Source organism: Dendrobates tinctorius, unplaced genomic scaffold, assembly GCF_039654945.1.
Source record: "Dendrobates tinctorius isolate UK_male_01 unplaced genomic scaffold, ASM3965494v1 ptg000103l, whole genome shotgun sequence".
NCBI classification, from domain to species: domain Eukaryota; kingdom Metazoa; phylum Chordata; class Amphibia; order Anura; family Dendrobatidae; genus Dendrobates; species Dendrobates tinctorius.
In genome coordinates, this window is record NW_027361771.1 from 20889291 (window position 1) to 20914194 (window position 24904).

At 43.7% G+C, this 24904-nt stretch overlaps 1 protein-coding gene across 3 annotated transcripts in view; it reads right to left on the reverse strand.

The window, feature by feature from the left end:
• NOTUM (notum, palmitoleoyl-protein carboxylesterase) overlaps window positions 1–24904 on the reverse strand; it is a 149912-nt gene that overhangs the window by 119631 nt on the left and 5377 nt on the right. Inside the window, exon 1 of one of the 3 annotated variants that reach the window (XM_073588116.1) lies at window positions 6319–6520. The exons of 1 other annotated variant lie outside the window; for it this stretch is intronic. In XM_073588116.1, the coding sequence (XP_073444217.1) occupies window positions 6319–6421 (103 nt within the window). In that variant the 5' untranslated portion in view covers window positions 6422–6520. Of the gene's footprint in view, window positions 1–5646; window positions 6521–24904 lie in introns of those variants that run through there. One more of the 3 variants, XM_073588117.1, reaches the window with a different exon arrangement.

The following is a 24904-nucleotide window of genomic DNA, read 5'->3' on the forward strand; positions in this document are numbered from 1 at the left end:
TGGAATTATATCCAATTTGGCTTTAGGACAATTCTTTTTGCGTTTTTTCATTTAAGACAAATTAAATGAAGATAATAATAACAAAGAATTTGTGTTTGCAATCATTTTCAGGAAGAAACTGAGTATTATCTGACAGAATTGCAGGGGTGTCAATACTTTTGGCCACAAATGTATGACCCCCAAAGAGCTATGACCTCAACATCAAGTCTGTATAACATTATCTGAAGAGACAGAAGGATTTTGTACAACCTTATAAAAAGGATCTGTGGTTAGTTCTCAAAGATGTTTGGAACAACCTCCCTGCTGAGTTCCTTCAAAAACGTGTACCTAGAGGAACTGGTTCTGTTTTGAAGGTAAAGAGTGGTCACTGGTCACACCAAGTATTAATTTGATCTCTTTATTGTTTATTCGCTTTGCATTTTGATAATTGATAAAAAATAAATGAATTATACTATAGCAAGAATAGAATCAGCATGGAGAAAATCAGACCTTGCTTGGCAAGTCAGATGTTTCCTTACCAACTCTTTGATTTCCTGCACTGTGTGACATTACGATTGTCCAATTGCTGCTCCAAATAGTAATTATAACATTATTTCTATATTTAAATATATTATACACTTTAGAATCTTTTATCTTTTTTAATTATTCCTAGACAAAAGGAACTGAGAAAACTTATTTTTCAGAACTATTCTTAATATTAGGCTTAATGATAAATGTCAATAAATTTGTCATTTCCTATCACTTTTTCCACTCCCTCCAAAAAAAAAGGCAATGGTACAATAAACTTCTAAATAGACCCAATTGTTTTAAGCTGCATTTTTTTTTTTCAAAAAAATTGGCAAAAATTTCTCAGTTTGAGTCCACATTAAATAAGTAACCCTGAAGGAAACAATCTGGATAACCATTTCTTATTGGGCCAGCTGTGAATTCTTCTAAGCAGCGATGACGAAGGAAGAAGAAATAAAATTATCGGGGATGTGTCTCTTATTCAAAATAAGAGTAAAATAGTTGAACCAAACTGTAGACAAATCTCAGAAACGTATCTTATGTTTCTGGAAAGAGGCCTAAAAAATAAAAAAGTGACCGTTTAAAGTCTATTTGGTATGCTGTAATAAATTGTGAGACTCTTCTAGACTGTATAAATTGTGAGACTCTTCCTCTGCTCCAACATAATCAGTGGTGCGCAATGATGTATTAAGAAAAAAAAATAGAATAAACAGACGCATTCATATGCAAGTGTTTTCCTAAAATGTAATCACATCTGGAGTCCATGGTCTCTGGATCTTGTAAAAACAGAGTACATTGGAAAGTTGTTCAATGTTTCATCATACTTAGAATAGGCTTTGGGTTTCAATTTCTTACATTTTCAACATCTCTGCTTTTTATTGGTATATAGAAAGATTTTCTTATATTTAGAAGAAAAGGGCCTCCCTGTTGGGTGGTACTTCATATGCAGGGTTTGTTCAGGTATTGCATGCAGTTTTTAAAGCTAGAACCAGGTGTAGCATATAAAACCAAAAGAAACCATAAGGGTATGTGCACCCACCTTAAATAATGTAAAAAAGACTTGCTGTGCATATGTTCTGTCTGTTGTAACTTTTTTTAAGCGCTGCAGTCTTCAAAAGCTATGAAGCAACTAAAAAAGTGACTTGACCATTCATCAGGGGGCTTCTACAGTATTTGGAAGCTGCTACTATGTTATACATATAATATAAAAAATGTCGAAAGAAAAACTATGGAAAGGATGACACTTCAAGAAAAACACCACCAACTTTTTCTGAAGAGTCTTTCAAATACGATGCAGATATGTGTAGACGGAGTCTTTTTGCTAACTTTTTGGAGTAGAAACTCAACATTTTTTATGAGGATTTGTAGAGTTTCCACGAACCTACCCATGTATGTATAAAACCCATTTAAATCAGTACATAAGACAGACGTCAGCTTGGTAAATAGTTTGCCAGAAAAGGAGGCTTGCTTAGTTGCATGGATCAGTTGTGACATGGACAACATACACCTAGGACCTGATATATCATTGTTTATGCACTTTTTTCTGGACTAAAAAGGTTCTAATAGTGACTTATTTTTTTGCATCTTTTTTTTTAAACATGAATCCAAACAGAAGTACAGAATAACTGTTAAATCCAAGTACAGGCGCTCGGTGCATCATGGCATTGCCAGACATTTATATACACTTTCCCACCTACATTGTTTCCATTTATCTTCACTCTTCCCTGGCTCTATCAAGCCTGAGCTGTCAATCAGAGAAACTGTGGAGGAGAGAGATGGAGGGAAAACTAGTAGGTTGGAAGGTGCCCTATAAATATTTGTCCTCACAGCCATGATATACAGAGCGCCTGTACTTGGATTGAACAGTTATTTTGTGCTGACAGAATCCCTCTAACCCCTTTGTGCAGCAGCCCCTTTTCGTTTTTGTGTTTCTGTTTTTCGCTCCACTTTTCCCAGAGACATAACTTTTTTATTTTTCCGTCAATATGGCCATGTGAGGGCTTGTTATTTGCGGGTGAAGTTATATTTTTGAACAATACCATTGGTTTTACCATATCGTGTACTCAAAAATGGGGAAAAAATTTCAAGTGCGGTGAAATCGCAAAAAAAAGTGCAATTCCACAACGTTTTTTTGGATTTTTTTACCTTGTTCACTAAATGCTAAAACTGACCTGTCATTATGATTCTCCAGGTCATTATGAGTTCATAAACACCAAACATGTATAAGTTATTTTTTTATTTAAGTGGTGGAAAAAAATCCAAATTTGTTAAAAAAAAAAAAAATTGCCCCATTTTCTGAGACCCGTAGCGTCTCCACTATTCGTGATCTCGGGTTAGATGAGGGCTTAATTTTTGTGTGCCGAGATGACATTTTTATTGATACCATTTTGGTGCATATATGATCTTTTGATTGCCCGCTATTACATTTTAAAGCAATATTGCGGTGACCAAAAAAACCTTAAAATTCTGGCATTTTAACTTTTTTTCTCGCTACGCCATTTAGCGGTCAGGTTAATCCTTTTTTTATTGATAGATCGGGCGATTCAGAATGCGGCGATATCAAATATGTGTATGTTTGATTTTTTTATTGTTTTATTTTGAATAGGGCGAAAGGGGGTGATTTAAACCATTATTTATTTTATTTTTTTTAAAACTTTTTTTTTAACTTTTGGTATGCTTCAATAGTCTCTATGGGAGACTAGAAGCTGCCATAACCCGATCGGCTCTGCTACATACAGGCGATGATCAGATCACCTGTATGTAGAAGAATACCTCACTTGCTATGAGCGCCGACCACCGGACGGCGCTGACGGCAGGCCGGCAGTGACAACCGTAGAGGTCTCCAGGAGACCTCTGGTTGTCATGACAACCCATCGGTGACCCATGATCACGTGACAGGATCACCAATGGGCGAATTTCCAGCCCGATGGCCGGAAGCACACGTTAAATGCCGCTGTCAGAGTTTGATAATGGCATTTAACGGGTTAATAGCCGCTGGTGGATCGCAATTCCACCTGCGGCTGTTCTGGGCACATGTCAGCAGTTCAACACAGCTGACATGTGTCGGGAAAGATGTGGGCTCACTGCCGGAGCCCATATCAAAAGGGGTAGACACGACATGCACAGTACTAGTACGGCGCATGTTGCAAAGGGGTTAAAGATCTATGCCCATTTCCTGACCACACTTCCTTCTTCTGAATTTTCTTCCTTGACTGCATTCCTGATTCTGTCCTAGCAGCTAACTCCCTGGGCCTAACTGAGTGGCCCCTATGTAAATCCAGACTCCTATACAAGTTTTACAGGGTGAATGCTAGGGCAACCACTGGGATCTGATAATCAGTGCACTAAGCTTGTCCAAAAAAGCCATTTACCAGGTGACCACTGACAGACTCACGTTACACTACCTTTTTGGGCTGTCTACTAATGATGTGTATGAACTTTATCTGACTGTACCATACAGAATCTTAAGGCTATGTGCACATGCTGCGGATTAACCTGCGGATTTTTCCGCGCGGATCCACAGGTAAAATCGCAGGTAAAGTGACCTGCGGTTTATCTGCGGATTTGCCTGCGGTTTTCCACTGCGGTTTGACACCTGGACAATGGAATCCACAGAAAGAATTGACATGCTGCGAATTTAAAACCGCAGCAAAACCGCGCGGAAAATCGCAGCATGTGCACTGCGGTTTTGAAATCACATTGGATAACATGGTACTGTACCATGTCTGCAGAACTGCTGCGGATCCACAGGGCCAAAAACGCTGCGGAACTGCAGCAGAATCCGCAGCGTGTGCACATACCCTTACAGTGCATAATATACATACTGCTAATATACCACTCTGTTTGCCAGATATGCGATTTGCAAGCTTACAGCCAGCTTCTCTTCTTGCTTTTTTCTATGGAACATGGGATCATTGGGAGAAGCAGAAAGAAAAGCTAATTGGCAAGTGATCACAAGTATGCAAATCACAACAAACGGTTACGTGACGATGGCCTAAATGAGTAGAATTTAGCAGAATACAATTTGATAAAGTCCTTGTTAAAACATATACCTGACTCAGGAAACCCCCTTTAAAATTTTCATTACTGCCCTCTGCTTGTAGAAAAATACTTACGGTACATATTTTCACACTCTAATATTTCACTTTCCATGCAAAATACCATCTCTTTCCATCCCATATCCACTGAGCAAATCAGTTTCCTTTCTGTATTATGCAAAATATCTCCCTTGTCTGTATGTAAAACTCATCCCGATCCTATATTATTCAAATTCCCTTCAATAGTCACCATGCAAAACACACAGCTCACGTAAACTATTAGTCACAGCTGAACGTGTCTCCATTTAATAAAAAAAAGTACACTAAACACTTTATTCTCCAGAAATTTGAGTGCTCATCATAAGGGGACTCTAACAGAAAATAGGGAGGCATCCACTAATCACAGCAGCCTTTGTACAGGATTGTCCATTATAATCGTTTAACCCTGCGCTGGACAAAACCCAACCAGCAGGTGACAAACCGATATAAACTCTTTGCATCTTCTATATTCAGTGCTTCCACTGACAGCATCATGTTCTCTCTCCCAGCAGAAAGGGTGACAGGCTCATCCTGATAGCTGAGGGGACATACAAAAGCTGCCACAAAATTATAGCATATCAGTTTCTGTAAGGGTGTGTGCACACGTTGCGGATTCTGCTGCGGATTTTTCCACTCAGATTTGTCTAAATCCGCAGGCAAATCCTGCGGATTTATTGCGGATTAGCCTGTGGTTTTCCCCTGCGGTTTGACACCTGTCATGGAGCAGGTGCCAAACCGCTGCGGAATCCGCACAAAGAAGTGACATGCTGTGGATTTAAAACCACAGCAAATCTGCGTGGAAAATTCCGCACTGTGGGCACTACGTTTTTCATTTTGCATTGACTTAAATGGTACTGTACACCGCAGCAGTTTCTGCTGCGGATCCGCAGGGCCAAATCCGCTGCGGATCCGCAGCAGAAACCGCAACGTGTGCACACACCCTTAGGGGGGACTGATGCAGGAAACTAAGGGATGGCAATGGGCAATGGTGTGCATCATCCTACAAGCAAAGGAAACATGTCTAAAACTGCAGGTGTAAGGAGGAAGACCAGGCTGCAAGTACCTGTATTGAGCGGGGTCCGGCTCATCCCAATGCTGAGGCTGCATCCCCTGTTTCCGGGGGGAAGGAATAGGGGACCGGAAAGGCCTCATGACTCAGGAAGAGCGGGCGTGTTTAGAGAAAGAACCCAGCCGGAAGCTGAGGTAGAAAGCTTATGAAGCTGCAGAGAGGCCCCCGCCATCAGCATGCTATCAGCAGGCAGGCAGCGGGCTCCACACCTGACCCGCCAGCACTGTGACGGACTGCAGCAGACCGGTGGCCTACAGAGAGAATTGACGGGAAGAGACAGCGTGCAGCAGGGGGATGTGAGTGCTCCGGCCCTCGAGCATCAATATAGCGCACCACGTGCTCGACCTTACTCGCCACCGCTGACACAGACTGTGAGGAGAGACAAGCAGTGTGCCCATTGGTCACCACAGAGCGAGGTGTTGAACGTTTCGGGCTAGTGAGTACTGCATGCGTGCTGCCAGAGAGAGATCGGGTGCAGGACTGCCATCTGCACCCCGATTCACCAGGGTATATCCGTCAGCCACGTCGGGCTCAGACAGTGCCATGGCCGATGTTCAACGGGCACATCAGTATATGGACTAGGGGCCCGTTGGAAGGTACCAGACACTGACCACTGCCACCAGAAGACAGACCACCGTTACCAGTAGAACCTTCTTGGACACGCACCACGCCAGCTGTTGTCGACGCTACTGACTTTCAAGCAGCATCTAAAGTTGGAGAAACTTCTGACACGATAAGTGTACAAAAGAATTGTCGTTCCCTTGCTCATTAGCTCTGCATATTATTTACGCCTGAACTGCTTATTCCCTCATTTAACCATTCATCTCCCTGTGAGGAGTTAACCCCGTTTAATTAAAACTGTTAAAATTGTTAACCCTTGCTCTGCTTCCTGTCACTGCATCCCGCAATGTGCTTACACATGCACGGGGAGAACAGAGTCTTTAATAGAAGAATTGCTTCATAGAGAGCATATCAAGCCAAAATGATGGAGATCACTGCAGCTATAGAGACATTGGTCCCGATTTATCAAGACCAGCGTTGTTCACGTCAGCCTTGATCAGGGAGTGTGGTGGAGTCAGAAGTGCCAGATTCATTAACAGGAAAACACCTCTTAATGAATCAAGCCCATCATCAAAGGGGCAGGCGTCACTGTGCGGCTCACCAAAAATCTTACTCCAGTCCACCACTTTTAAAACGTTCCTGAATAATTAAGAAATGTGCACCTCTTAATGAATCAGGTGCATCTGAATCCACTATGCCTCCTCATCAAGACTGGCCTGAACAATCAGACACTGGAGTAAGATTTGTGGCATAGGGTATGCCACATCTCATCATGATCAAGACACACAGGTGTGACAAAATAGCATTTAATCTTAGTTATGCCAGAATTATATCTTCAGTAGCCCAGGAGACATAGGCTATTGTCTGAACATTGACTATTGAATTAATGTGTTTTTCTTCGGTGGGTCAATAACAATACTGTTGTCATATGAGTCTAAATTTGACTCTTGAAATTGATGACTGGCTGTCGATAACCTCTTATATCAGCTCCAACATATTATTGTCTTCTATCAGAGCGTAGGCATGAGGAAGCCTGCAGCAGTGCCTGTGACAGATCGCTGATATGTCACAGCGATCTGTGATGTGACAGATCAGCGATCTGTTACATGACAGTGATGTCACTCCTGGGACATTATAATAATGTAAAAAAAAAAGTGTAAAAATAGTTTAAAAAAAAAATCACTAAATAAATTAAAAAAGAAAAAAATATTCCCTAATAAATTCATTTTTTGAAAATAAAAAAAAAACAAAAGTACACATATTTGGTATTGCCGCGTCCGTAAAACTGTCCCATTAGTTAACCCCTTTGGCGAACCCCTTACAAAATAAAAATAAAAAAAGATTCATTATCATACCGCCGAACAAAAAGTGCAATAACGCGCGATCAAAAGGACGCATATAAATATCCATGGTACCGCTGAAAATGTCATCTTGTCCCGCAAAAAACGAGCCGCCACACAGCATCATCAGCGAAAAAATAAAAAGTTATAGCTCGCAGAATAAAGCGATGCAAAAATAATTATTTTTTATATAAAATTGTTTTCATTGCAAAAACATAAAAAAACATAAATGAGGTATCTCTGTAACCGTACTGACCCGAAGAATAAAACCGCTTTATCAATTTTACCGCACACGGAATGGTATAAACGCACCTCCCAAAAGAAATTCGTGATATGTTGGTTTTTGTTCATTCTGCGTCCCAAAAATCGGAATAAAAAGCGATCAAAAAATGTCACGTGCCTGAAAATGGTACCAATAAGAACGTCAACTCGTCCGAAAAAAATAAGACCTCACATGACTCGGTGGGTCAAAATATGGAAAAATTACAGCTCTCAAAATGTGGTGATGCATAAACTATTTTTACAATAAAAAGCGTCTTTTAGCGTATGCCAGCTGCCAAACATAAAAACCCGCCTTAAATAGTAAATCAAACCCCCCTTTATCACCCCCTTAGTTAGGGAAAAATAATAAAATTAAAAAAAAAATTATTTATTTCCATTTTCCCATTAGGGCTAGGGTTAGGGTTGGAGTTAGAATTGGGGGGGTTTCAACTGTTTTGGCACATCAGGGGCTTTCCAAATACGACATGGCGTCCGATCTCAATTCCAGCCAAAAAAGTTAAAAGGCGCAGCTTCCCTTCCGAGCTCTGTCATGTGCCCAAATAGTGGTTTACCCCCATATATGGGGTATCAGCGTACTCAGGACAAATTGCATAATAACTTTTGGGGTCCTGTTACTCTTGGGAAAATAAAAATTGGGGGTGAAAAGATCATTTTTGTGGAAAAAATATGATTTTTTTAATTGTACAGCTGTACGTATAAACTTCTGTGAAGCCCTTGGGGGTTCAAAGTACTCACCACATATCTAGATAAGTTCCTTGGGGGGTCTAGTTTCCAAAATGGGGTCACTTGTGGGGGAAAATGGCTCCAGCTCCGGCGCATTGCTCCGCCCTGTTGAGGGTAGAGCAGAATTCCGCAGTGCGCAGGCGCCAGACCTCTCCCGACACCTGCGCACTGCAGGACTCTGCTCTGCCCTCAACAGGGCAGAGCAGTGCGCTTGCGCCGGAGCCATTACCGGACGGGAGAAGAGGACGTCATCGGATGGGACGGCGACACCTATCGGACCGGACCGCCCACCTCCGTGAGTATAATATAACATGTTTTTCTTCTCTTTCAGGTTACATCGGGGGCTTATCTACAGCATTACAGAATGCTGTAGATAAGCCCCTGATGTCTATGCCGGCAACTGAAAGGCCAAAAAAAGGGTGACAGATTCCCTTTAAGTTTTTTGAGTGCCATATCTCTGTGATTTAAGAGAATAAATATTCAAAGTTGGAAAATTGCAAAATTTTCAAAATTTTCGCCAAATTTCCGTTTTTTTCACAAATAAACGTAAGTTATATGAATGAAATTTTACCACTAACATGAAGTACAATATGTCACGAGAAAACAATGTCTGAATCACCGTGATCCATGAGTTATTACCTCATAAAGGGACAGTGGTCAGAATTGTAAAAATTGGCCCGGGAATTAACATGCAAACCACCCTTGGGAGTAAAGGGGTTAAATACTCAAACAATGAGAGTTAAGCTCTTTCCACCTCCCACCTGACCTGTGGTTGATACCCTGAACCACAGATGTGGGTATAAAAAGGGATTTCAAAACTTTAGCAAAGAGAAAGGAAAAGACTCTACAAAAATACAGCCAGGACAGTATGGCTTCATCAAGGGGAACACAGATTAGACATTCTTCAGGACCTCGGTCCTAGCTGGAGGGATACATATCTGCTCTATTGACCACCACTGAACCCATGGAGACATTTGGGGAGGCAAGGATTGGGACCCTCCGGTCACCTGACCCGAAGGATACGTTTAGAGAAGCCAGGATTGTGACCCTCCGGTCACCTGGCCAAGTGCTTCAATGGACTGTCAGCTTCATAAGCCTGTCGTTACTGCCTCTCTGTGGGTGCACGCCAAAATTGGAATGCGACAGGTGGGGGTAGTCGGCTCTGAAAGCCCCAAAGTTGCAGATGCTCTAATCCCAGCGAGTCAGCGGAAGGGTCAGACTCTGAAATTTTGCACCCTGTTTTGTATTTTGCTGGGACTGTTCTATATGTTATTGTCTGTTTGGTGGTTCAAAAAAGTATTGCCATGCTGTTTTACTATCACCCTGTGTTGTCTGAGTAGTATTCTGCTCACAGGAAAGGAATGTGGGCGTTCAGCAGGACAAGCCCTGGTCCATGCGTCTCGGGCCAGCAAACGGGAGCACCTACTGACAATCGTGTCCCAATAGCAGACATCACCACACCCTTACTCAGCTCCGACCATGTTGGCAGAGCAGGCTGAAACGGTCTTGAAAACTCTAAAAATCGCAAAATGATTGTACAACCTTGCACAACTGTTTGTGTAACCAGGGGTGGATTAAGGGTAGCCAGGGCCCGGGGCAGTTCAGACTCTGTGGGCCCCCCTCGTCACGTGACGGGGGTCACGAATCGTAGAGCCACACTCTACATAGAGAATAATGGGGCCTCCAGCACCGACCTCCACCCGCAGAGCCGCACTCCACAGAGAATAATGGAGCCTCCAGCACCGACCTCCACCTGCAGAGCCCCACTCCACATAGAGAATAATGGAGCCTCCAGCACCGACCTCCACCCGCAGAGCCACACTCCACATAGAGAATAATGGAGCCTCCAGCACCGACCTCCACCCGCAGAGCCACACTCCACATAGAGAATAATGGAGCCTCCAGCAACGACCTCCACCCGCAGAGCCGCACTCCACATAGAGAATAATGGAGCCTCCAGCACTGACCTCCACCCGCAGAGCCGCACTCCACATAGAGAATAATGGGGCCTCCAGCACCGACCTCCACCCGCAGAGCCGCACTCCACAGAGAATAATGGAGCCTCCAGCACCGACCTCCACCCGCAGAGCCGCACTCCACATAGAGAATAATGGAGCCTCCGGCACCAACCTCCACCCGCAGAGCCGCACTCCACAGAGAATAATGGAGCCTCCAGCACCTACCTCCACCCGCAGAGCCGCACTCCACATAGAGAATAATGGGGCCTCCAGCACCGACCTCCACCCGCACTCCACATAGAGAATAATGGAGCCTCCAGCACCTACCTCCACCCACAGAGCCGCACTCCACATATAGAATAATGGAGCCTCCAGCACCGACCTCCACCCGCAGAGCCACACTCCACATAGAGAATAATGGGGCCTCCAGCACCGACCTCCACCCGCAGAGCCGCACTCCACATAGAGAATAATGGAGCCTCCAGAACCGACCTCCACCCGCAGAGCCGCACTCCACATAGAGAATAATGGGGCCTCCAGCACCGACCTCCACCCGCAGAGCCGCACTCCACATAGAGAATAATGGAGCCTCCAGCACCTACCTCCACCCGCAGAGCCCCACTCCACATAGAGAATAATGGAGCCTCCAGCACTGACCTCCACCCGCAGAGCCGCACTCCACATAGAGAATAATGGAGCCTCCAGCACCGACCTCCACCCGCAGAGCCGCACTCCACATAGAGAATAATGGAGCCTCCAGCACCGACCTCCACCCGCAGAGCCACACTCCACATAGAGAATAATGGAGCCTCCAGCACCGACCTCCACCCGCAGAGCCCCACTCCACATAGAGAATAATGGAGCCTCCAGCACTGACCTCCACCCGCAGAGCCGCACTCCACATAGAGAATAATGGAGCCTCCAGCACCGACCTCCACCCGCAGAGCCACACTCCACATAGAGAATAATGGAGCCTCCAGCACCGACCTCCACCCGCAGAGCCGCACTCCACATAGAGAATAATGAAGCCTGCAGCACCGACCTCCACCCGCAGAGCCGCACTCCACATAGAGAATAATGGAGCCTCCAACACCGACCTCCACCCGCAGAGCCGCACTCCACATACATGGCTGCTCTCAGTGCTCTGTGCGCACAGGAGCTGTGATGAGGTCACAGGAGGGGAGGAGACAGGGGTCACATGATCGGGGGCCCTGACACCTTACCTCCTGTGATCTCATCACAAGCCTTTGCACGCTACCAGCAGCATCAGCGTTCACGCTACTTGTAGATGCTGCTGGTAGCAGAGCACATAATGCCGCCCCCACGGTCACTCACTTTTAGGTGGGGAGAAGATGGAGTGCCATTGCAGCAGCCAGCAGGAATGTGGTGGGGGCCCCCTTAGAAGCTCTTGTGGTGGGGGCCCCGGGGCTGAAGCCCCGCCTGCCCTGCCTATAATCCGGCCCTGCGCGGTGGCGGATTATAATGGGGCAATTTACTGGCCTGGGCTGTGGGCCCCTTAACCCCACTGGGCCCGGGGCAACTGCCCAAATTGACCTCATTATAATCCGCCACTGTGTGTAACCCAAAAATGTTTTGACTTTTCAAACCTAGCCAAATCAGATCTCATACTTTGCACTGACGAGGGCCAATAGCCTGAAACACCATGTCTGCAAATTGAGATTCTGATTTGGCTTTTATCCTAAGTCATATTGCAAGACTCGTTAAAGGGTTGATTGTGACTTGTAGGATCGCTACTACCAATAGCACTGTAGAGTAAAAGTCCTCTTTCTCTCTGAAGAGGCAATTTGCATATTGACTTTTCAAAGTGTTTTATGCTAGTTTTCTAGAGTAAACACTTTGGTGAATTAAGATCATTCTGTACAAATCTTAAAGTGGTAATTTCCCCAAAAATCAAGTTTTCCCTATCATTTTGATATAGATGATAACGTCCTGATTACAATACAGCCCCGTTCTGAATGAAACGGAGGTGTGGATGCTCAACATCCGCTTCATTTATTGTCTATGGGGCTGCTAAAAGCTTTGCTCTGCTATTTCCGCAGTTCCATAGACAGTGCAGAGGATGGCTGCGGAGTCCCACAATCTTTAAATAATAATAATCTTTATTTTTATATAGCGCTAACATATTCCACAGCGCTGTACACACATTATCATCGCTGTCCCCAAAGGGGCTCACAATCTATATTCCCTATCAGTAAGTCTTTGGAATGTGGGAGGAAACCCACGCAAACACGGGGAGAACATACAAACTCCTTGCAGATGTTTTCCTGGTGGGATTTGAACCCAGGACTCCAGTGCTGCAAGGCTGCAGTGCTAGCCACTGAGCCACCATTCCGTCCCAGACTCATGGTCAAAAAGACATGATTTCAGGAACGCTGGGGCTTCCAACAGTCATGCCTCCGACGATCAGCAAGTTAACTGCTTTCCCATAAATAGTGGATAATTTTTTTATGAAAAGCCCTTGAAATGTAATCCAGGGTGAAAATACATGTAGTGCATGTATACCAACATCAAGTCTAGCCATAGCTAATAGAGATGAGCAATTAGACCTGGACTGCCCTGGTCCAGTGTCCAGGCAGGGATGCTGAGTTGAGTATGCCAGAGGCAGAAGTAAAGACCAGCTAACGTGACGGCCCAGATTGGATGCCAGACCAGGGCAACACAAATCAAATTGCTTACCTGTATGTTAATACTAGACTTGACTGTGGCAGTAATTAAGTTGGGTCTTTTTAAATCTAGCACTAAGACACTTTAAAAAAGCATCCATAATAGTCCTTTAAAAACTGTTAGCAAGAAGGGCCAGTATAAACAGCATATGCTGCTTTTGCACACCATCAAACAGAAATCCACAGTGACCAGCCAGAAAAACAAATCTGGCATGCAATAACCGATCTAAGTGTAAGGAGAGGGACCTCCTCAGCTTCAGAACTGGTAGATGTTCCAGCAGCCAAACCCCTAAAGGTCATGTCTCATTGGAATGTAGTAAAAAAAAATGTTTACATGAAAAACAACTTTATAATGAGCATAGAATCATAAAACGTTAGAGTTGGAAGGGACCTCCAGGGTCATCTGTTGTGAACACTTGTGACCTGACTTCAGAGTTTGGGCTCCCTCTGGTGGTTGCTGCGGGTAATGGAGCTGGTCGGGTTGACAAAAGTCAATCACCTGAAGAGGATGAGTGGAGATCAGGTGTTACAGACTGGGAAGATTTAAGTCAGCAAGCTTCCCTCAGTTGCTGCTGGTGATTTGGTTTTCTTCCTGTGCATTTTGAAGTCCGCTTGCCCCCTGCTTGGTTTTGCATCGTTCAGATAAGTGATTTGTTTGCTGGAATCTTTTTGCATTTGATCCAATTTTTGCCTTTCTCTGCCTTGCTGTGTGGGTTCATCAATCTTTCCCGGCTGGGACCAGTGCTGGACCCCGTTCCATATGTCACAGCTTATGTCAGTCTGTTCAGTATTGCTAGTCCCCTGTTATATCAGTATCTTCTGTTTTGCTTCCAGTTCACACCAGAATGCTGATCTAGTGGGGGAGAGGTCGTGTGGCCTCAGTATTTTTGCATATCAGATGTGTTGGATAGTATCTTTCCTGTCCTGTTCTATCTAGGCAGTTTGGGCCCCATCATTTGCTTACTGTATTTTCTGCCTGTGTTTGTGCCTTATCTTGTCTCACCGCCAATATGTTTGGGGCTATCTATTCCTTTGGGGTTCTACTCCAGGGCAGTTTAGCTTTCCCCTTTCTTGCTTTAGGCTTAGTTAACTCTTTGGCTGTGCCAAGGCATCTAGGGCATCATAGGTACGTCCCACGGCTAATTCTAGTTGTATTGTTAGTTTAGGGGTCTGCTATCCGCTTAGTTACAAACCTTTCTGGTTTTCTGGCTGCATAGCTTATTCCCCGGCTATCCTCTTTTGTGACCTAATCATAACAGTCATCGTGTCCAACACCCTGCTCAATGCAGGATTCACTAAAGCATCTCAGACAGATATCTGTCCAGCCTCTGTTTGAAGACTTCCATTGAAGGAGAACTCACCACCTCATGTGGCAGCCTGTTCCACTCATTGAACACCCTCACTGTTATGATTGGGTCACCGAGGAGGAAAGCAAGACCAAGCTAAGCCACAGAAAACCAGAGAGGTTGGTAACTAAGCGGATTGCAGACCCCTGATCCTATCCACACAACTAGCAGTAGCCGTGGAGCGTACCTACGATGATCCTAGATGCCTCGACACAGCCGGAGAACTAAATAAGCCTAAAGCAAGAAAGGGGAAATCTAAACTGCCCCAGAGCAGACCCCAAAGGAATAGATAGCCCCAAACATATATTGTCGGTGAGACAAGATGAAAACACAAACGCAGGTAGAAAAATAGACTGAGCAAACGATGGGGCCCACACTAACTAGACAGGACAGGAAGGGAAAGACTCTGCAATCACGCAAAAAACCCTGCAAAAAATGCCCAACACGTCTGATAGAAAAACACTGAAGTCACTAGACTTCGCCCACTATATCAGCACTCTGGTATATTCTGAAAGCAGAGCAAAAAGAGGCCAATCTAATAAGGGACAAAAACAAACTGGCACAAGCAGTAACATAAGGATGGAAATTCAGCACAGCCCCAGCCGGAGCTGGCTGAACACACAAAACTGAAATAGACAAAACCAGATCAAATGTGAACAATAGCAAAAGAACAGTTAGCTGAGCATGCAGGGACTGAGCTGGAAACTAAGACCTCAGGAGGCAGGAAAAAATCACCAGCAGGGATACAGGGAGTCGGCTGTCTTAAATCCAGTCAGAAACTCAAGATCTCCGGTCATCCTCCTCATTATCAGGTGGCAGGCCTCTGTTAATTAGATCAGCTCCATTATCTCCAGTAACCACCAGAGGGAGCCCGGAAAGAGAACTCGCAACCCCTCTGTCAATATAACCAGCTCCACTACCTTCACTAGTAACAAGAGGTAGCCCAGAAAGCGAATTCACAACACCTCACTATCAAAAAGTTTTTTCTAATATCTGTATCTTCTCCCTTTCAGTTTCATTCCATTGCTTTTCATGCTTCCTTGAGCAAATGAAAATAATGATAATCCCTTTATACTGTGACATCCCTTCAGATATTTGTAGACAGCCAAGTCTCCTGTTAGTATCCTTTTTTGCAAGCTAAACATTCCCAGATCCTTTAACTGTTCCTCATAGGACATACTTTGTAGTCCGCTCACCATCCTGGTAGCTCTTCTCTGAACTTGCTCCAGTTTTTCAATGTCTTTTTTAAAATGTGGCACCCAGAAATGGACACAGAACTTCAGGTGAGGCCTGGCCAAGGAGGAGTAGAGAGGAATAATTACTTCATGTGATCTAGACTCTATGCTTCTCTTAATAGATCCTAGAACTGTGCTTGTCTTTTTGCTGCTGCATCACATTGTTTATTCATGTGCAGTTTGTGATTTATTAGTATACCCAAGTCTTATTCACATGTGCTGTTGCTTAGTTCTATTCCACCCATTCTATAGAATTTTCATTTCTTTCTTGCCCAGATGTAGAATCTTGCATTTCTCCTTGTTAAATACCATTCTATTAGTCGCTGCCCATTGTTCAAGCTTATCTAGATCCTTCTGCATCCTTTCTTCCTCTTCTCTAGTGTTAGCTATCCCTCCTAGCTTTGCATCATCTGCAAATCTGATTAGTTTATCTTCAGTTCCCTTATCTAGATCATTTATAAGATTGTGGAACAACACTGGGGCCAGGACAGAGCCATGATGTACACCACTTGAAACACTTTTCCAATTGGAAGTACAACCATTTATTACCACTCTTTAAGTATGATCACTGAGCCAGTTATGAAGCCATCTAACCGTAGCCTTGTCAATCCCATACTTGTTCATTTTTTCAATAAGGATAGTATGAGATACTTTATCAAATGCTTTGATGAAGTTGAGATATACAGGTGCATCTCACAAAATTAGAGTATCATCAAAACGTTAATTTATTTCAGTTCTTCAATACAATAAGTGAAACTCATATATTATATAGAGTCATTACAAACAGAGTGATGTATTTCAAGTGTTTATTTATATTAATGTTGAGGATTATGGCTTACAGCCAATGAAAACCCAAAAGTCACTATCTCATTAGATTAGAATGCATTATAAGAAGAGCTTGAAAAAATGATTTTAAAATCCAAAATGTTGGCCTATTGAAATGAATATGCAGTAAATGCGCTCAATACTTGGTCAGGGATCCTTTGGCATCAATTACTAAATGAATGCGGCGTGGCATGAAGGTGATCAGCCTGTGGCACTCCTGAGGTGTTATGGAATCCCAAGTTGCTTTGATAGCAGCCTTCAGCTCACCTGCATTGTTGGGTCTAGTGTCTCTCATCTTCCTTTTTACAATACCCCATAGATTCTCTATGGGATTAAGGTCAGGCGAGTTTGCTGGCCAATCAAGCACAGTGATGCTGTTGTTTTTAAACCATGTACTGGTCCTTTTGGCAATGTGGACAGGTGCCAAGTCCTGCTGGAGAATTAAATTTCCATCTCCAAGAAAGAAGCTTGTCGGCAGAGGGAAGCATGAAGTGCTCTTAAATTTCCTGGTAGACGGCTGCGCTGACTTTGGTCTTGATAAACACAGTGGACCCACACCAACAGATAACATGGCTCCCCAAACCATCACTGATTGTGGAAACTTCACACTAGACCTCCAGCAGCTTGGATTGTTTGTCTCTCAACACTTCCTCCAAACTATGAGGCTATGTGCACACGCTGCGGACTGATCTGCGGATTTTTCCGCGCGGATTTGGTGAAATCCGCAGGTAAATCCGCAGAACAAAAGTCCTGCGGTTTATCTGCGGATTAGCCTGCGGTTTTGCCCTGCGGTTTCACACCTCATAAGGATAAGGTGTGAAACCGCTGCGGATTCCGCACAAAAAATTGGCATGCTGCGGATTGCAATCCGTGGCAAAACCGCGCGGAAAAATCTGCAGCATCTGCACAGCGGTTTTTGTTTTGCATAGGCTAACATGGTACTGTACTCCGCTGTGGAAACCGCTGCGGGTCTGCAGGGCCAAATCAGCTGCGGATCCGCAGCAGAATCCGCAACGTGTGCACATAGCCTAAGACCTTGATTTCCAAGTTCTATTGTGAAGTATCCACAATCAATGATAGTTTCAGGAGCCATGTCATTTGCTGGCGTAGGTCCATGGTGTTTTATCAAGACCAAAGACAGTGCAGCCATCTACCAGGAAATTTTAGATGATGAAAGAGGGAGCGTCAGCTGCCCCCCCCCCCATAATTCTTCCTTGGCATCTGACGTCTCAGCGCAGCGGGTGCAATGACGTCACTACATGGAGTCCGCTGCACTGAGATGTGAGGGCGCTTCAGAGCACTTGCTGCAGAGTCCGGAGCAGTAGGGGAATGAGGAACAGAGGTAAGCATTATACATTTTTTTTTTATATTGTGGTGGTCATAATACTCTATGGAGGACGATGGAGTGCATTATATCATCTGGAGGACTATGGAGAATGCAGTACACTGTATTCAAGACTATGGGGTGCATAATAATGCATGGAGGACTATGGGGAGGGCAGTATAATGTATGGAAGACTAAGGGGAGTGCAGTATACTGTATAGAAGACTATGAGCAGAGTGGTATACTGTATGGGAGACTATGGAAAATGCATTATACTGTATTTAGGATTATGGGCTACATTATACTGTATCGAGGACTATGGGAAAAGCAGTATACTGTATGGAGGACTACAGGAAGAGCAGTATACTGTATGGTGGACTATGGAGAGTACATTATACTATTTGGAGGACTTTGTGGAGTGCAGTATAGTGTATGAAGGACAATGGGAAGTGCAGCATACTGAATGGAGGACTATGGGATGTATCATACTATATGGAAGACAATATGGTGCTATGTGGGAGCCATTATAATATTTGGAGGGCATTGTGGCAGCCTTTCTACTTTATGGAGGGCTACGTTGGGGCAATTATACTGTATGCAACCAGTTATACAGTGTGAAGGTTTATACAGGGTCTATTATATTGTGTTGAGGGCTGTGTCGGGGCATTATACAGTTTAGGTGCTAATGCAGGGGCCATTACACAGTTTGTGGGCTAATGTGCGGGTTATTATACAGTTTGTGAGCTAAAGTGAGGACTATTATACAGTTTGGGGCCTACCATGGGTGCAATCACACATTGTGCGGACTACTCTGAAGGGCCCTCATACAGTGTGGGGGGCTCTCATACATTGTAGGGACATCTGTCAGGGTCATCATAAAATGTGGAAGCCATTATACAGCATGGGAGCTAATGTGGGGGCCATTATACAGTTTGGGGCTTACTGTGGGGGCCTTTATACAGTTTGAGGGTTAGTGTGGGGACTACTGTGGAGGCCATTATACAGTGTTGGAACATTAAACCAAAACCATATTAAGGATAAAAAACCCATAAGAATGGAAATTGATGACATAGGATACATACATAAGTAACAATATATAATATGGGTTTAACTTGATAGGATCAATAGGGACAATCGCATATAACATATAAATATCCACCAGAAAGAGAAGCGATCAAAAAAAGTCCAAGAGACTCGGTATTGGAAAAGATAGTATAAACACTTTATTGAAATGTGAACAGGGACAAGGAAAAAGGGGGAAATTGAGTCAAAATTGACCATAGCAGCACAAAGGCAAACACCTGGGGCATACATGGGATAAAGGGACTAAAAAGGAATAAGGCATAACTGAAGCATTGTTGCAATATAGTATTAGATGATACATTGCGCCAGTCCCAAATAGTAAAAAATGCCCAAACAGGTTATATTGATATAGACATTATCATTATATGCAAATAGACAATGGTAAAACTTTACCTGTTAGGACAGCAAGTAGAGGTACACCCATGTATGTACCCCCCCCAACGCACGTTTCGGCAAATGGCCTTTCTCAAGGGGTGATGGGAAAGGGGAAGTGAGGGATATTTAAGATAGAGTCGTCCAATCACATTGTAGATCACATACATGTGAGCTTGTAAGACAAAATCCTGATCATTAGAACATATTCTACGTAACCGTAGAAACTGTCCTATGGGAATTGAATTGGTCAGTGGATTGGCAGCCACAAGTTATTTTCTCAACATGTCTAATTTACCTCCTGCAATTGTCTCCTTGATTCTTGAATTACTTGAGTTTTCCCTAACCCATAATTTTTTTACATTCATGGGGTCCTTCTACCTGCAGCTCCAGGGTACAGCGATGGGGGCTTCCTTTGCCCCATCGTACGCTAACCTGTTTCTGGGGCTGTGGGAGAGGGACCTCCCCCTGTCTGACCAATGTCAGTCGATGGACCGCATCCCCTTTTGGGTGCGGTACATTGACGACATTTTCTTGGTCTGGCAGGGGAATTGTTCTTCTCTATCTGATTTCATGGAGGGATTAAACTCAAATGATCGGAACATTCATATCACATACCATACCATACCATTGGGATTCAACTAAAGTAAGCTTCCTGGATGTCAATGTGTGGAGAGACGTTGATAATGTACTCCAGACTGGCATCTTCAGGAAAGAAACTTCTACTAACATGTTGCTACATGCCACTTCTGCCCATCCCAAACCACTGATCAATTCAATTCCCATAGGACAGTTTCTACGGTTACGTAGAATATGTTCTAATTATCAGGATTTTGTCTTACAAGCTCAAGATCTTTCGGATAGGTTTTTGGAGAGAGGGTATAGCAGGCGATCTATTAAGAGAGCATTCAATCGTGCAAGATGGTCTACGCGTCAGTCCCTACTCTATAAGAAGAGGGAGATTAAGTCTAATAATAACATTAGATTTATTACTACTTATTATGCTCAATTTGCAAGAATGAAAAGTTGCCTTCAAAAAGCGTGGCCCATTCTGCAAACTGACCCTATTCTCAAACAACTAATTTCGCCTAAACCAAGTGTTTCCATTAGACGGTCTAGGAATCTTAAAGACTATCTGGTACATAGCCACTACCAGCCGGAAACAAAGCACAATAATTTTTTGAATGTGGGTCGTCCTAGGTGTGGCTGTGCTCCTTGCGGGCGGTGTGTCGCCTGCCCCAGCATCGAGCGAACGAGCACGTTCTTCAATTCATCAGGAACCAGGACATTTGATATTCGGTTTGGTATTTCGTGTAAAACACGTTATGTGGCCTATTGTGCACTATGCCCATGTAATTTGATATATATGACCACACGGCAATTGAAGATACGTGTTCGTGAGCACGTGCTGGGTATACAGGCGGCCGCCGACGTTGATGACCCAGCCACGCTTAGGACGTTACCCCGACATTTTAAACTTAAACATGGTTGTGATGGATCTTTGCTTCGTGTTCGTGGCATTGATATGGGTGTTCGTGGTGGCAATTTAACCCAGAAACTTTTACAACGTGAAACACGTTGGATCTGGCTACTAGATACGGTTCATCCAAATGGTCTAAATGAGGCTATTAGTTTTGCTCCATTTTGATAAACATCTGTTGTGGCTATGATCATATGTGGTCTTTGGCTTTTGTTTTTAGTTTTTGAGTTTTAATGTTGTTTTTAATTTTTAGAGTCGTCCCTTGATTTCCATTCTTATTTCTATGCACCTATGGTTAAATTTTCTGGCTATACTCCCTCCGTGTGGACCAATCACCGTCTGGCACTCCGACATATTTAAGAAGATGATGACCTCCATCTTTTGTGAAGAAAGATACTTAATGCATTATGTCATGTAATCTGAGAATATAGTGCTTATTATGATTAATTCTGTGCGCTACGCATTTTGTTGACTTCATTAATTATTGTTATTGAGATTTTGGCTTTGTTTAGGTTTCTTTGTTATTTATTCAGCCAATATCCTATGTTGGCATATTTATATTTTCCATTCTATATACATTGTCTTTATATATATATATATATATATATATATATATATATATATATATATATATATATATGTTGCATTGTCAAGGCTCACACTTAAATGGTATATTATATATATATATATATATATATATATATATATACACTCACTGGCCACTTTATTAGGTACACCATGCTAGTAACGGGTTGGACCCCCTTTTGCCTTCAGAACTGCCTCAATTCTTCGTGGCAGAGATTCAACAAGGTGCTGGAAGCATTCCTCAGAGATTTTGGACCATATTGACATGATGGCATCACACAGTTGGCGCAGATTTGTCGGCTGCACATCCCTGATGCGAATCTCCCGTTCCACCACATCCCAAAGATGCTCTATTGGATTGAGATCTGGTGACTGAGGAGGCCATTTGAGTACAGTGAACTCATTGTCATGTTCAAGAAACCAATCTGAGATGATTCGAGCTTTATGACATGGCGCATTATCCTGCTGAAAGTAGCCATCAGATGCCTGTTCTTAGCTGAGAGGAGTGGTACCCAGTGTGGTCTTCTGCTGCTGTAGCCCATCTGCCTCAAAGTTCGACGCACTGTGCGTTCAGAGATGCTCTTCTGCCTACCTTGGTTGTAACGGGTGGCAATTTGAGTCACTGTTGCCTTTCTATCAGCTCGAACCAGTATGCCCATTCTCCTCTGACCTCTGGCATCAACAAGGCATTTCTGGCCACAGAACTGCCGCTCACTGGATTTTTTTTCTTTTTCGGACCATTCTCTGTAAACCCTAGAGATGGTTGTGCGTGAAAATCCCAGTAGATCAGCAGTTTCTGAAATACTCAGACCAGCCCTTCTGGCACCAACAATCTTGCCACGTTCAAAGGCACTCAAATCACCTTTCTTCCCCATACTGATGCTCGGTTTGAACTGCAGGAGATTGTCTTGACCATGTCTACATGCCTAAATGCACTGAGTTGCCGCCATGTGATTGGCTGATTAGAAATTAAGTCTTAACACACAGTTGGACAGGTGTACCTAATAAAGTGGCCAGTGAGTGTATATTGTGCTTATTGTATGCTACATCGGCAATCTCAATTTATTTGTGTGTTAAATTGTATCCTGTTTAGGCATTCCATGACCATTGTTGCCCCCAGTGTTCACCATCCTAATTACATCCTTTAGTGTTAATGTCGGCGCGCTCTCTGCACGCGCGCGCGCCGCTGGCTCCCTCACGCCGGGCGGCTCTCGGCATCTAGGTGTCACGTGATTAGTCACCTCTCAGTGACGTCACGGGCGCGTGATGCCGACGCCGTCTGTTGCGTCTTGGTTGCCGGGACGACGCGCGCGTCATTATGAGTAGACGCGTCGTCATTACATCCAGCTAGGGGAGGAGCCTGTGACGTGGAGCTGGTCATGTGACCGCCGCTATGGCGGCATCATTGTAAGGGGAGGGGGCGCAGGCCACGATTTGATACTGCTGCATGGGCAATGTAGCGTCCCCCTACACTATCATGGTGCTGCCCATTTGTTACATTCATGGCGGTTTTGCTCATCTGGTTGTTCTGAGTGTCTTGGATGAATGGAGTTCACAGATTGAGTTGTTTGTTGTGTGTGTCACCCTGGTGATGGAAGCCATCTTTGGGAGGTACTTGTGCCAATTATATATCATTGGTCCACTTAATCACATGTATGTGATCTACAATGTGATTGGACGACTCTATCTTAAATATCCCTCACTTCCCCTTTCCCATCACCCCTTGAGAAAGGCCATTTGCCGAAACGTGCATGGGGGGGGGTACATACATGGGTGGACCTCTACTTGCTGTCCTAACAGGTAAAGTTTTACCATTGTCTATTTGCATATAATGATAATGTCTATATCAATATAACCTGTTTGGGCATTTTTTACTATTTGGGATTGGCGCAATGTATCATCTAATGCTATATTGCAACAATGCTTCAGTTATGCCTTATCCCTTTTTAGTCCCTTTATCCCATGTATGCCCCAGGTGTTTGCCTTTGTGCTGCTATGGTCAATTTTGACTCAATTTCCCCCTTTTTCCTTGTCCCTGTTCACATTTCAATAAAGTGTTTATACTATCTTTTCCAATACCGAGTCTCTTGGACTTTTTTTGATCGCTTCTCTTTCTGGTGGATATTTAAGTGTTGGAACATTATAGAGTGTGAGGACTTCTGTGGGGGTTATCATACTGTTTTTTGGGGGAGAATTGGGGACATCATAATATGTACAGAGGAGCTGTGGTGTTATCATACTGTGTAGAGAGGACCTGTGGGCTCATTATACTGTATATATTGAAGCTGTGGGCCCACCATACTGTGTATAGAGGAGCTGTACATTGGGTGACTCAGTGGACATTATTAAATGTTAAGTGGCCACTTAAGAAGCATTATTGTTATAGGCACACTCAGAGTATTGTGGCCATCAAAGGGGCAAACTGTGGACTGTTTTCTAGGGAATTAATATTTTCTAGGGGGCACTTTTACCATCTAGAGGGCACAAAGGAGGCATTATTATGTAAGGGGCACAGCAGTAGGCATTGTTATGTGGGGCACTAAGAAGCAGCGCAGCTGCAGTAATAGGGACACCTATGGCAGCAGCGGCTCAGTATTGGGGTATCAGCAGTATGATGACTTTGTGCAGGTTTGGGGTTAGATGGAGATGGTGCTGGAAATGTGAGAAGTCATATGTGTCTTTGTTGTAATCTCTGTAGACAAGTCATGGCTGGAAGAAGTTGTCATGTCTGGCTAGGCCAGAAGGAAAACACGGGAGAAAATAGACCACTCCATCAGAAAGAACGTCAGCTGTAATCTACTATAAATAATTGTACTGTAATCACTTGTATGTTCTGCAGGATTGGTATCAACCAATATATGGCAGTAATATCAGTGTGCCATAATAGTTGTAATCAGAGCTACTGGTTAGGGGCCCACTCAGATGTTTTGCCCTTACATCACCCTGAGCTGAACCCCTAGCTATGCCTCTATTGAAAATAACATGAAAACAAAACAGTTCTGTATGCACTAATGGAGCTTTCACCATTAAAAATCAGTCAGAAAATTATTTTTAAGCGTATTTTATGCATTTGTTTATGTGGATCTAGGAGCAGAAGCTATTTCTAAATCCTTGTCAAAAACCTGTGAACGTATTGTTAGAGTGCAGATTGGAGGAGTTATGAATGCTATAAGTAGAAAATGTACAGTACCTATCAGATATTTGCGGTATATACTTTCGATATGTCATAAATGTCACAGAAGGTAATACCCCTTTAACTTTAAATACGGATTGGTTCAGTACGTCAATGTGGACCTTGGACCAAAAAAGGTTGTGCACTCCTGAGCTACATACATTAATATGTTGTTCTGCATTGCCTCTAGATGTGTTTCTGATACTTCTGTCCTTACTGTTACGCTTCTCTGTTCTCGCATCACAGTACCCTCTTGCACTATGTATACCCTTCTTCTCTCAC